The sequence below is a fragment of the Salvelinus sp. IW2-2015 genome, linkage group LG20, assembly GCF_002910315.2.
Source record: "Salvelinus sp. IW2-2015 linkage group LG20, ASM291031v2, whole genome shotgun sequence".
NCBI lineage: Eukaryota > Metazoa > Chordata > Actinopteri > Salmoniformes > Salmonidae > Salvelinus > Salvelinus sp. IW2-2015.
The window spans coordinates 30,454,165-30,466,697 of record NC_036860.1 but is presented as its reverse complement, the minus strand read 5'-3'; the positions used below and the strand labels follow the sequence as shown (position 1 = coordinate 30,466,697).

The 12,533-nt window shown below is 40.3% G+C and overlaps 1 protein-coding gene across 3 annotated transcripts in view; it reads right to left on the bottom strand.

Moving 5' to 3' along the window:
• Window positions 1-233: 233 nt before the first annotated feature.
• The window catches only part of LOC111980334 (14-3-3 protein epsilon), a 36,606-nt gene continuing 24,306 nt past the window's right edge, over window positions 234-12,533 (bottom strand). For 2 of the 3 annotated variants that reach the window (XM_024011059.2, XM_024011057.2), the window contains 5 exons: window positions 11,718-11,917; window positions 11,330-11,436; window positions 8,728-8,934; window positions 8,069-8,205; window positions 234-1,498 (listed from right to left, as the gene is read on the bottom strand). In XM_024011059.2, coding sequence (XP_023866827.1) covers window positions 1,443-1,498; window positions 8,069-8,205; window positions 8,728-8,934; window positions 11,330-11,436; window positions 11,718-11,915 — 705 coding nt within the window. In that variant the 5' untranslated portion in view covers window positions 11,916-11,917 and the 3' untranslated portion in view covers window positions 234-1,442. Of the gene's footprint in view, window positions 1,499-7,585; window positions 7,633-8,068; window positions 8,206-8,727; window positions 8,935-11,329; window positions 11,437-11,717; window positions 11,918-12,533 lie in introns of all 3 variants that reach the window. The other variant, XM_024011058.2, reaches the window with a different exon arrangement.

Here is a 12,533-nt window from a genome sequence, read left to right as displayed (position 1 = left end):
TTATGCCTTTCCCTCTTCAACCTAGGTACTCCAAAAGAAAAAGATCTACAGAATCAATAGGTAGTCTAGCCAGAAACTGACGACAGTTTACATTCTGTTGCTACTGTTGGAGGGTAAGACTAATTTCCTGATCAGCTCACTGAATGAGCACCTTACCCTTCAATGACAGTAACAGAAGGTAAACTGTTGTCGGTCTCTGGCATTTGAGGGCAAAAAATGACATGACAGGTGCATTTTAATTTAAGTTCCTTTTTTAAATTTGAAGTTTAATGTTAATTTCCATGCTGTGTTTCAGTAAGAATACAGACAGTGCTTGTGGCTCCAGTCAGAATATCCAGTAGTACAAATCAGATTCAAGTTACACATACTGAACAAGAGAGAAAATATGGGGGCAGGACAGAGACAGAGAAAGAAAGAGAGAAAGGGAACATTCTGGAACAGAATGGGGATACAAGATGACATAAGCAGGTTTTTCTTTTTTTAAACAAAGGTTGTTTTTCTTTTGACAGTGCCAATGCAAACCTGCTTTACCTAACATCAGAGAGAGGGAGATTCTTGTTTTTCCCCCCCTCCAACTGCTACAAGCCATCGTGTCCTTACGTCAGCAATGAGTAAAAAAGCAGCGCTACAGCCTCTTGAGCACAAAAATGCGTGGTCCATGCCCTGGACTTGAGGGGTGATCGCAAAGAAAGAGACACTCATGGGAAGTTCAGCTATCACCATTGATAAAACAGAGTCTTGCAACGAACGAACGAACGAGAGAGAATCACAAATAAAGAGGGCATTAAAATGTCCCTTTTAAAAACCGTCAAAATTCACGACCATCCCTAATTTGCGACCAAAAGCTTAGACGATTAGCGTAAAGTAGCACAAAGACATCACAGTTATGGAAAAAGAGTTACAGCAAACGTTTGCGTTTTAAAAATCAACTCGTTAAATTGTGTGAACGTTGACGACCCCAAGCAACACACTTGGCAACTGATGACATGGCAAAAATGTAAACAAAAAAAGCAACAAAAAAAGGAAGGAAAGGGAACGACGTGAACCTTACAGGCTTGCAACGGAGTTATAAAAATCAATAAAAGGTAACAACCAGGAACAGCTCGAAGCTTTAGCTTTTACATTTTCTCTTGTGTTTTAACGTGGAAGTATATTATTCCCACTGAAATAGGTGAATTTTATAGGACTTTTTTTTATAAGAAAATAAAAACCAGAAGAGATAACCCTAGGAAGCCCAGAGGGGCTATGAGCTGACAGACAGATACAGTGATAGAACATAAAGAAAGAATTAAAGAAAGAAGAGGTGGGGAGAAATAGAGCGAGTGGACGGCGGAGTAAAAGCCAAGTTTGGGAGCTCTCACTGTGACACGTAGTAGGACAGACAGGGGAGGTAATAGGAGGGAGAGAGAGAGAGGGAGGTTTCGGGTATTGGCCATAAAGTCTCACTGCTGGGTCTCATCCTCCACATCTTGCAGTGCTTCTTTACTCTGTTCTTCACCTGAAGAGAGAGGAAAATGGATTACATTTTCATAATTAAAAAGCCAGTTTGTCAATTTCACCACAAATGCAAAAAACATTTGAAAAAAATGGACAAGAATCCAGAGCCCACCCAATGTTACCATGACAACAGGGCAGTGAGGCTTCCAGTGATAAGGACTTTATGTAGATCCATGATCATTTCTACAGGTTTTAGTCATTTTAAAGTATACCGAGTTTGTTCCCCCGCCTCAAAATCAAATGACAAATATATATAATTTATCAAGACCTGCTATAACCATTACATACACAACAACAGGCTGCTTGGTTGGACTGCCCCATGTCCTCTGCCATCACCCAGACTAGTGCCATACATGTGAGATGGTGAGGGGAGAAAAACTAAACATCTCAGCTACATGTAGTTAGTGTGCTGGTGCACATCAACCGCACGTTTGCGTTTCAGTGTGAAGATTGAGTGTACTGTGTTCAGCCATATTAATAAGTGGAGTCCCTTAACTTTAGCTCAAAACCAGACAGACAGTGTTGGTAGAACTTGCGTTTCAGTGAGTCAGACAGTGTCACTAACCACACCCCATTCAACTCATGCCGAATGAGAGAGGAACATCTCTAGCTTCTACTTAATGGACACACAGACACACACCCGAAAAAACTGTTCTAAATGCTACCCAGATACTTGATGGTTGAGTTGGGCCATGTGGACATCACAGAGCACTTTAGGCCAGAGACAGTCTCATCTGGCCTAGACTAAGATTAGAACAGGGTCGTGTTCACTAGGCATGAAACTGAAGAAAATGGTAATGAAACGGGAAACATATGAACTTGCCCATTAATTAACTGAAATTGTTTTTTTTCAGGTTGTTGTTTTTTTACGAATTGACTGACACATTTTCTGGCTAGCGCTCGCATTGCCTTCATTGTTGTTTTCCTTACAAATAATAACTTTGGACACGTTGGGGCGGCAGGTAGCCTAGTGGTTAAAGCGTTGAGCCAGTAACCGAAAGGTTGCTAGAACGAATCCCCAAGCTGACAAGGTCGTTCTGCCCCTCAACAACTGTTCCTAGGCCGTCATTGTAAATAAGAATTTGTTCTTAACTGACTTGCCTAGTTAAATAAAGGTTAATTAAATGAAACATGTGCGCATTCCTATCAAAATAAGTGCCTTATTTTCTGTATATCGTGTTGTCGTTTACGTATGGAGCATAATGTATTTACAGTTTTATTCACGTTTTCAAGTACTGGTGGCAAATAATGCATTCTGATTATTGTATAGATTGTAATGGACACCCATGATGTGTGTCAAATACTTTTTGAAGGTTGTACTGATTATGATGAGCGAATGTTAAGCCATTTGCCAGCTATGTGTGGCACCATGTTTGTTGACATTATACAATGCATTCTGGGTGTCAGATAAACATCTGTCAGACCAAAGATGTTATAATGAGGTGAAGGAATGGTTCACTCATCTTTCGAGTAAACTTCCGGAAGCGAATGATCATAGAAGACACACCCCCTTCTCAACATGCATACTGCAAACAGAACAAACTAATCTGATCTCCTCTTCGGCTGATGCGGAAAAACAAACATTGTGGCGCACACGAACTACCCATCGTCGGATTACATTCGATTTTTTAAAAGTGTTTTACTAAATCATTTCGATCAATGGTGAGCTCACCCGTGATTTGATGAATTGTAAATAGTAATTTCTATTAGCTAATTCCTATTGTGGTTTCTGTCAGCCGAGAGTTAGCTAAATATGACCACTTGTGTTAAGTCAATATTTCCTCAGTTAGCGCAAGGACTCATTTTATAGTGCCCCCTCTAAAAGAAAGCATAGTGGACAAGAGAAAGTACTGCACTAAGAACCTGGGGAAGCATTGCAGGGGAGAACAGAAGAACAGGCTTATTTGAGTAGTTGTCAAGTTAGAAAAGGTTGGAGACCCCTGCCTGAGAGTCTACGCTTGAGGGACCCCTTTAGGTATAAAATAAAAAATATTTGATTAAACATTGAATTTGGCCTTAATGCCATTAGCCCATAGAAACACATTGAATAACAGATTCGTAGAAGGAAAAACAGATAGTCAAAAAATTAATTAAAATGAAGATTGTTTTGAAGGGTCTGTCCTATATCTGAGAGATGTAAGAAAAATCACTATTATTTATTTGTTTTACCCATATTTAAAGGGATAGTTCGTCATAAAATGGTATCCACGACTTCATCCGACTCTGGGGAAGTATATAAAGGGCCTCATTGCCAAAATCCCGAAGTATCCTTTTAACACATTTTTTAGGCAGTAAACTACTTCCATATATACTTCCATTCATTTTTAAAAACTGGTATCAGGCTACCTTCAGACAAGTCTTGTGAGGCTTGTGGGCGTCCTAGAACAAAACAAGCGACGTACAGTGCCTTCAAAAAGTATTCATACCCGTTGACTTATTCCACATTTTGTTGTGTTACAGCCTGAATAAAAACATTATTAAATAGATTCTCACCCATCTACACACAATACCCCCTAATGACAAAGTGAAAACAAGTTTCTATAAATGTGTACATTTTAAATACAAAAATACATCTCATTTACATAAGTGTTCCTATCCGAGTAAAACTTTGTAGAAGTTTGTTGGCTCACCGTTGGTGGAGATTACAGTTTTGCACACCTGGATTGTACAATATTTGCCCATTATTCTTTTTTAAATTCTTCAAGGTCTGTCAAGTTGATCGTTGCCAGACAACTATTTTCAAGTCTTGTCATAGATTTTCAAGCCAATTTAAGTAAAGCTGTAACTAAGCTACTCAGGAACATTGAATGTCATTTTGGTAAGAAAATCCAGTGTAGATTTGGCCTTGTGTTTTAGGTTATTGTCCCGCTGAAATGTGAATTTGTCTCCCAGTGTCTGTTGGAAAGCAGACAACCAGTTTCTCCCTCTAGGATTTTGCCTGTGCATAGCTGTATTCGGTTTCTTATCTTAAAAAAACGTCTTAGTCCTTCCCAATGACAAGCGTACCCATAACATGATGCAGCCACCACCATGCTTGAAAATATGAAGAGTGGTACTCAGTAATGTGTACTCAGTGAACACTTTGTATTCTGGACAAAAAGTACATTTCTTTGCCACGTTTTTTGCAGTATTAGTTAAGTGCCTTGTTGCAAACAGGGTGCATGTTTTGGAATATTTGTATTCTGTACAGGCTTCAATCTTTTCACTCTGTCATTTAGGTTAGTAACTACAATGTTGTTGCTCCATCAGTTCTCATATTACAACCATTAAACTATAACCATTTTAAAATCACCATTGGCCTCATGGTGAAATCCCTGAGCAGTTTCCTTCCTCTCTGGCAAATGAGTTAGGAAGGACGCCTCTATCTTTGTAGTGACTGGGTATATTGAAACATCATGAAAAGCTTAATTAATAACTTCCTCATGTTCAAAGGGACATTCAGCTACTTTTAGCCATTGACCGGTGCCCTTCTTTGAGTGGCATTGAAAAACTTCCTTGGTCTTTGTGGTTGAATCTGTGCTTGAAATTCACAACTCGATTGAGAGACCTTACAGACAATTGTATGTGTGGGGTACAGAGATGGGGTAGTTGTTCAAAAATCAAGTTAACTATTACTGAACATGGAATGAGTCCATGTAACTTATTATGCGATTTGTTAAGCACATTTTTTACTCCTGCACTTATTTAGGCTTGCCATTACAAAAGGTTGAATACTTATTGACTCAAGACATTTCAGCTTTTCATTTTCATTTAAAAAAATTATACAAAACAAAATTCCACCTTGACATTATGGGGTGTTGTGTGTAGATCTGTGACACAATTTCAATGTAACACATTTCAAATCCTGGCGGTAACAACAAAATATGGAAACACGAAAGAGGTGTGAATACTTTCTGAAGGCACTGTACGTGTTCGTGAGTCTCACCTTTCCATAGAGGGGTCATATTAGTGTGTAGCCCAAACTAGAGGTCAACCGATTAATCGGAATGGCAGATTAATTAGGGCCGATTTCAAGTTTTCATAACAATCGGTAATCTGCATTTTTGGACACCGATTATGGTCGATTACATTGCACTCCACGAGGAGATGCGAGCGCAGCAAAAGCCAAGATAAGTTACTAGCTAGCATTAAGCTTATTTTATCAAAAACAATCAATCTTAACAATCACTAGTTAACTACACATGGTTGATGATATTACTAGTTTATCTAGCTTGTCCTGCGTTGCATATAATCGATGCAGTACCTGTTGATTTATCATCAAATCACAGCCTACTTCGCCAAACGGGTGATGATTTAACAAGCGCATTCGCGAAAAAAGCACTGTCGTTGCACCAATGTGTACCTAACCATAAACATCAAGGTCTTTAAAATCAATACACATGTATATATTTTTAAACCTGCATATTTAGTTTAAATTGCCTGCTAACATGAATTTATTTTAACTTGCGTTTTGTGCAAGCAGAGTCAGGGTATATGCAGCAGTTTGGGCTGCCTGGCTCGTAGCGAACTGTGTGAAGACCATTTCTTCCTAACCCAGAACGTAATTAATTTGCCGTAATTGTACATTATTATGACATAACGTTTAAGGTTGTGCAATGTAACAGCAATATTTAGACTTAGGGATGCCACCCGTCAGATAAAATACGGAAAAGTTCCGTATTTCACTGAAAGAATAAACGTTTTGTTTTCGAAATGATAGCTTCCGGATTTTACCATATTAATGACCTAAGGCTCGTATTTCTGTGTTTTATATATAATTAAGTCTATGATTTTATATTTGATAGCGCAGTCTGACTGAGCGGTGGTAGGCAGCAGCAGGCTCGTAAGCATTCATTCAAACAGCACTTTCCTGCATTTGCCAGCAGCTCTTCGCTGTGCTTCAAGCATTGCGCTGTTTATGACTTCAAGCCTATCAACTCCCGAGATTAGGCTGGCAATACTATAGTGCCTATAAGAACATCCAATAGTCAAAGGTATATGAAATACAAATGGTATAGAGAGAAATAGTCCTATAATAACTACAACCTAAAACTTCTTACCTGGGAATAATGAAGACTCATGTTAAAAGAAACAACCAGCTTTCATATATTCTCATGTTCTGAGCAAGGAACTTAAACGTTAGCTTTTTTACATAGCAAATATTGCACTTTTACTTTCTTCTCCAACACTGTGTTTTTGCATTATTTAAACCAAATTGAACATGTTTCATTATTTATTTGAGACTAAATAGATTTGATTGATGTATTAAGTTAAAATAAAAGTGTTCATTCAGTATTGTTGTAATTGTCATTATTACAAATTTATATATAAAAATCGGCCGATTAATCGGTATTGGCTTTTTTTGGTCCTCCAATAATCGGTGTCGGTATCGACTTCACACGAGTCCTGTGACGCTTGTTGGGGTCGAACAGAGAACATTGTGTTCGTAAGAGTCATCTTTCCATAGAGGGGAAATAGTTTTTCTATAGTATGAATCTGCAAGTAGTTAAAGCTAACAAACTAGGTTCAATGTTAACTAGCTAACATTAGGCTATAACCGTTTGGACGCGACAGGCATTTTCATGAGAAGACAGATTTTCGGGATGTCTCCTGGACTGACAAACACCACTGTAACGCTGCCAACTTACACCGCAGATGCTGAGGGCCAACATCGTAAGATGTAGACGCAGGCCATGCAAAAAAAAAGACAGATATTGATGTGTATTGTTTTACGGGGTTAATAAGTGATAAGCAGTAATGGGAAGTCCCTACCATCATGGGACGTTTATTAATAGTTTTATTCTGTGTTTTTACAGCATTTAATGCACATAATGCATAGTGCAAGTAATAAAACATTTTATTTAAAAAACTAAAACTTGATTATTTTTTCATTATCGAACCGAAGCTGAATAGACCTAAAAATGCACTCAATGTTCAGCACTATTTAATAAGAAACACTTGTTTTCCATTGCACAACATTTTGCTACGGTGTGCCCTAATGAACCCAACCTGGCGCTGGACGATGCAGTGACAAAGGGTTAGTGAGGGGTAGCAAGTCTGAGTGAGGGAGCAAGAGGTATGCCCAAGAAAGGTGAAAGAGATGACTTACAAAATACAGTTCTATAGAGGGAATGAAGAGGGGTTGTCCTTAAGAATCTACACAGAGGAAAACGGAGACACGAGAGAGATGGGGGAGAGATATTAGAGCAGTGAAAGGGAGTACAGCTCAACAGACGGACCAGAACAAAAAAAGTAAAAGGGAGAGAAACAAAGAGAAAGGTGAAAGATAAAGAGAACGAGAGGGAGAAAGAGAGTGCTAGAGATGGAGAGGTGCTTCGGTTAGAGAAGGACCACTGTACTGAGGGGAGGAGGGAAGTTAGAGAAAGGGTGGGTGAGGTCAAGTGTACACCGCACCAGTCCAGCAGTCTGTAAAGTCAATAGCTGGAAAACACCCATCCTCTATGTGACCTTGTTTGCTGTCAAGCTGATGTAGCAGCATACTTTTGAACAACACGGAAAAGAAACGCTGGTGTGTGTTTAGTCCAACTATTGTGCTACATATATAACAGATGAAGACGCATGGAACGCTCACCGTCTCCCTGCATGTCTGAAGTCCATAATGTAAGGTTGTCGCGTAGCAACTGCATGATGAGCGTGGAGTCCTTGTAGCTCTCCTCGCTCAGCGTGTCCAGTTCTGCAATGGCATCGTCAAATGCCGCCTTCGCCAACCTGAGGGCAGCAGCGTGGGCAGAGCAGAGGGGTCAAAGGTTGGATTTCACACAGCGTCCAAGTCACACATCAACAATGGGCTGAACATCTAGTAACATGTACTGGTATGGAATATACAATAAAATGTATTTGTAAAAAATATATATATTGTATTACTAGCCAGGGCATGAGGTGACTATCTCAATGTACTGTATTAGTGAGACTGTACTGCACACCCAGTCTGAAAATTTCACCATGGCATGATGCAGCACCAGATATGAGCCCCAAATAATAATCAAATCAGAACTTGTTCTGTTTCTTTGAAGATATTACTGAAAGACGGTTTAACGCCTGGTACTGCAGGAAAACAATGAGTAAGGCAATGCATATAAATCAAATGTATTATTACTCCCTCACAACCCTTTCTACTTAACACATCTGGCAATTGAGTGTAGAGGGAGATGGGCGAGACAGATATGTGGAGTGAGTGGGGAAAAGAGAGAAGATGAGAAGAGAAGATGAGACAGGAGAGAAGGGGCCCACCTGCATGCGCGGTCAGGGGAATTGAGAATTTCATAATAAAATACGGAGAAGTTGAGTGCCAGTCCCAGGCGGATGGGGTGAGTCGGGGGGAGCTCGATCATGGCGATGTCGCTCGCGGCTTTGTAGGCTACCAAACTGTTCTCCGCCGCCTCCTTCCTGTCGTTGCCCGTGGCGAACTCTGCCAGGTACCTGTGGTAGTCTCCCTTCCTGAGGACAGAGGGGAGAACGAGACCATGGTTATTTCAACCCTTATGTTAACAGTCTCCTTATGTTAACATAGGACTATTTTCCTGAGGTACGCACTTCTACACTGAACTCCCCTATTTGGAATTGGAAAAGGATTGGTGTTAAGAGCCCTTGCTTACACCAAGCGTGTGCTTATAAATCCTTGTGGGGTAGTGCTAGAGCTGGGCGATATGGACAAAAATCTATATCGCGATAAAATGTCCTGAATTGATGCTATAATGGTAAATAGAACATTAAGTCTATAACCATGTACACCAGAGTATTTGTTATGATTCTTTAAACCAGGGATGTCAAATATACAGCCCGTGGGCCAAATCCAGCTCGTGAGGGGGTAAAATAAATATATACAGTATTAGAATGATTTATTGATTTTATTTGGGGGCGGGGGGATGACAGGAACCTTCCCACTAGCCATGATTGGCTGAGATAATGTATGGGCTGGACATGCCAGGAGATGGGTTTGGATTGGTCTGCCATGTAGCTTGCTTCTGTCTATAACGTGAGCTGTTTAGTATGTGTTGACAGTCCTTTCTACCGCGCCATTTATTAAAGATATAACGTTAGCCATCGAGAACTACAAAAGTGATGGGCTACATTCTGCACACGCCACGGTTAGTGTGAACTGGAGTGACTTGACACAAAGCTGGCCAAACAAGACTTAGCTACAAAGAAAATGGAGTTAAAATGGTTCCAGTCTGCTGTGAAGCGTTCATCCATGTATTCGGACGGGTAAGAGCCTAGCTCAGATATAAGATTCAAATTTTGTCAGAAAGTCATTTTTATTGCAAGTTAAAGCAGACCGTTAGCTAGCAAATGTTAGCTTGCTGGCTCACTAGCTAACGTTACGTGTATGATCTGTGTAGTAATATTATTTGAATCAGAAAACCATTTGCATTGCTAGTTATAGCCTAATGTTAGCTAGTTAACATTTAACCTAGTTTGTTAGCTTTAGCTAACTGCAGATTCATACTACAGCTATGACAATGTTTGTATTGGTAGTAATTGGGGTTATGCCGGTTCATTGTTTAGCTAGCTAGCTACATGTCTAACAAAAGACTCCACTTCGTCCGGATTATTACATGACCCATCAAGTTAGCAGGTGTGTCTGTGGGTGATTACAACCATCGATGGCATTTCATGTGTACATGTCTAGACAATAGTGACCCATTCACTTAGCTAGATCTGGGTGAGGGGTGGTTATAGCATTTCCTTCACATATCCCATCAATTTAGACAAGTGTGTCGGGTAAGCGTCATCTAATAACGAGAAAATATTCATAAAATATTTTTATCTGGACACTTTGTTTTTGATATTGCAAGTACTATCATTGTACCGTTTACACCTTCTGCATCCTGTGCATGTGACAAATAAACTTAGATTTGATGTGATATAACGTGTGTTTACCACATGACCTCACATGTGAATCCTTAAAGAGATGGCTGGGACTAAGGCTTCAGTAGGTGTGAACGATGCTGAATGGGTATAAGAAAAAAGAAGAGCTCTCCAGTACGTGTACCAAAAGGGCCATTTTCTCAAAAGTGGGGTTACAAGTTTATCAACTTTCAAAGCAAAGTTACTTTCCCATTGTTGCTCACCTGCAGTGTATAATATAACATTTTGTAGCTCTGCGTCTCCACTTTTATCCAACGTAAAAAACACAATTTCAAATTTTGATACATAAGACCAAATCGAGGCGGTCGGTCACATATACTTTAAAATTACAAAAAACAAATGGAAAATGTGCAGAAATTATAATGGACCTACATTCATACCGTTTCTTGACTGTGTCCAGCTCGCTAATAAACACCGAAATGAAAGTAAGACAGTCAAGGAGCACAGAACATTTTAAACACTTTGGATAGAAGACTACTTTTTGCTAATTTTAACAGAGGAAATAACACATTTTCAGCGCATAACACATTACTACTAGTTTGATGGTTGTAGCCATCAATTGTCCCATTAACAATCACCCATATTAGCAAATGTCACATTTTTCTAGTATAGTCTGCTTATTGTAATGAATGATATCAGCAAAATGTCTGCGATAAGTGATTGGTATGGTCGGTGTTGATCATTTTTGGTTTATTGGCCAAGCTCTAGGTTGCGCACAAGTACACACTTCACAGAAAAGTGTGGAAAACAGATGCAGAGTAGCTGTTTTTTCACAGCTCAGATCAGAGGTTTTACGCTCTGCTTGCCAGAGAGAGCGAGAGAGCGTGTTGTGTGAGCGACGGCCACAATGCTGCACTGAGAAGACATGGCAGCCTTTTCTCATATTACTAGCGCAGTCAGGGCGTACATATTCGCTGGTGTGTGCAAAATAGTTTTTGAAGATATCTCCCATCCACAGACGTACATTTTGTAGTAGAAAACCTTTGATTCTCCCGTGTTTGCAGCTGGAATGAGGTGCTTATCCAGTACATCCAGAATGTCGTTACAGATTGATTTTAGCTCAGTCTCCACCTGCAGAGCAGACAACACACACAACACCAGTTGTCAACAAACTCGAGAATGGGGAAAAAACATCACACTCAACTTTGAAGTCTCATTTTTACATAACATGACCATTGAATGACCTCTTCAAAAGATTAAAAGAGGACCCGAGTCTTAACCTCTACTTTGAAAGGAGCCACAGACCATCCCTCCGATGCAATAGGTCTACATTTATTATGTAGCTAACATTGACAGCAAGCTGCCTTCATCAGGGATTCTATTCTCCTACTACCGCCGTCCCGGTGGCTCACCGTTTGCCTGTATTCCCTGATCATCTTTAGCTTGTCTTCGCCTCCTTTGTTCTCTTCTTTCTGTTCGAGGCTGCTGATTATCCTCCAGGATGCTCTTCTGGCTCCGATCACGTTTTTGTACGCCACCGACAGCAGGTTCCGCTCTTCCACCGTCAGCTCCACGTCCATGCCGGCCACGTTCTTCATGGACTCCACCATTTCTGACAGAGAGAAGAGAGAGAAAAGAATGAACCTCAACCATCACACACACCTCATTTTCAATAAGGTAGGAACAGTCTGTTCTGGGGATCGTCAGTTGCTTGCTGGCTGCAATAATTAAACATTTTAATAATTTAGCAGAAGCTCTTATCCAGAGCAACTTAGTTAGTGCATTCATTTTAAGATAGCTAGGTTGAACAACCACATACACATGACCAAAAGTATGTGGACACCTGCTCGTTCAACATAACTTCCAAAATCATGGGCATTAGTATGGAGTTAGTTTTTGCTGCTATAACAGCCTCCACTCTTCTGGGACAGCTTTCCATGAGATGTTGGAACATTGCTGTGGGGACCTGCTTCATTCAGCAACAAGAGCAGCTGAGGTCGGGAATTGATGTTGGGCGATTAGGCCTGGCTCGCAGTCGGTGTTCCAATTCATCCCAAAGGTGTGCGATGGAGTTGAGGTCAGAGCTCTGTGGAGGCCGGTCAATTTCTTCCACACCGATCAACAAACCAATTCTGTATGGACCTCACTTTGTGCCCGGGGGCATTGTCATGCTGAAACAGGATTCGTCCGTTGACTGCCAGATGGTGAAGCGTGATTCATCAGTCCAA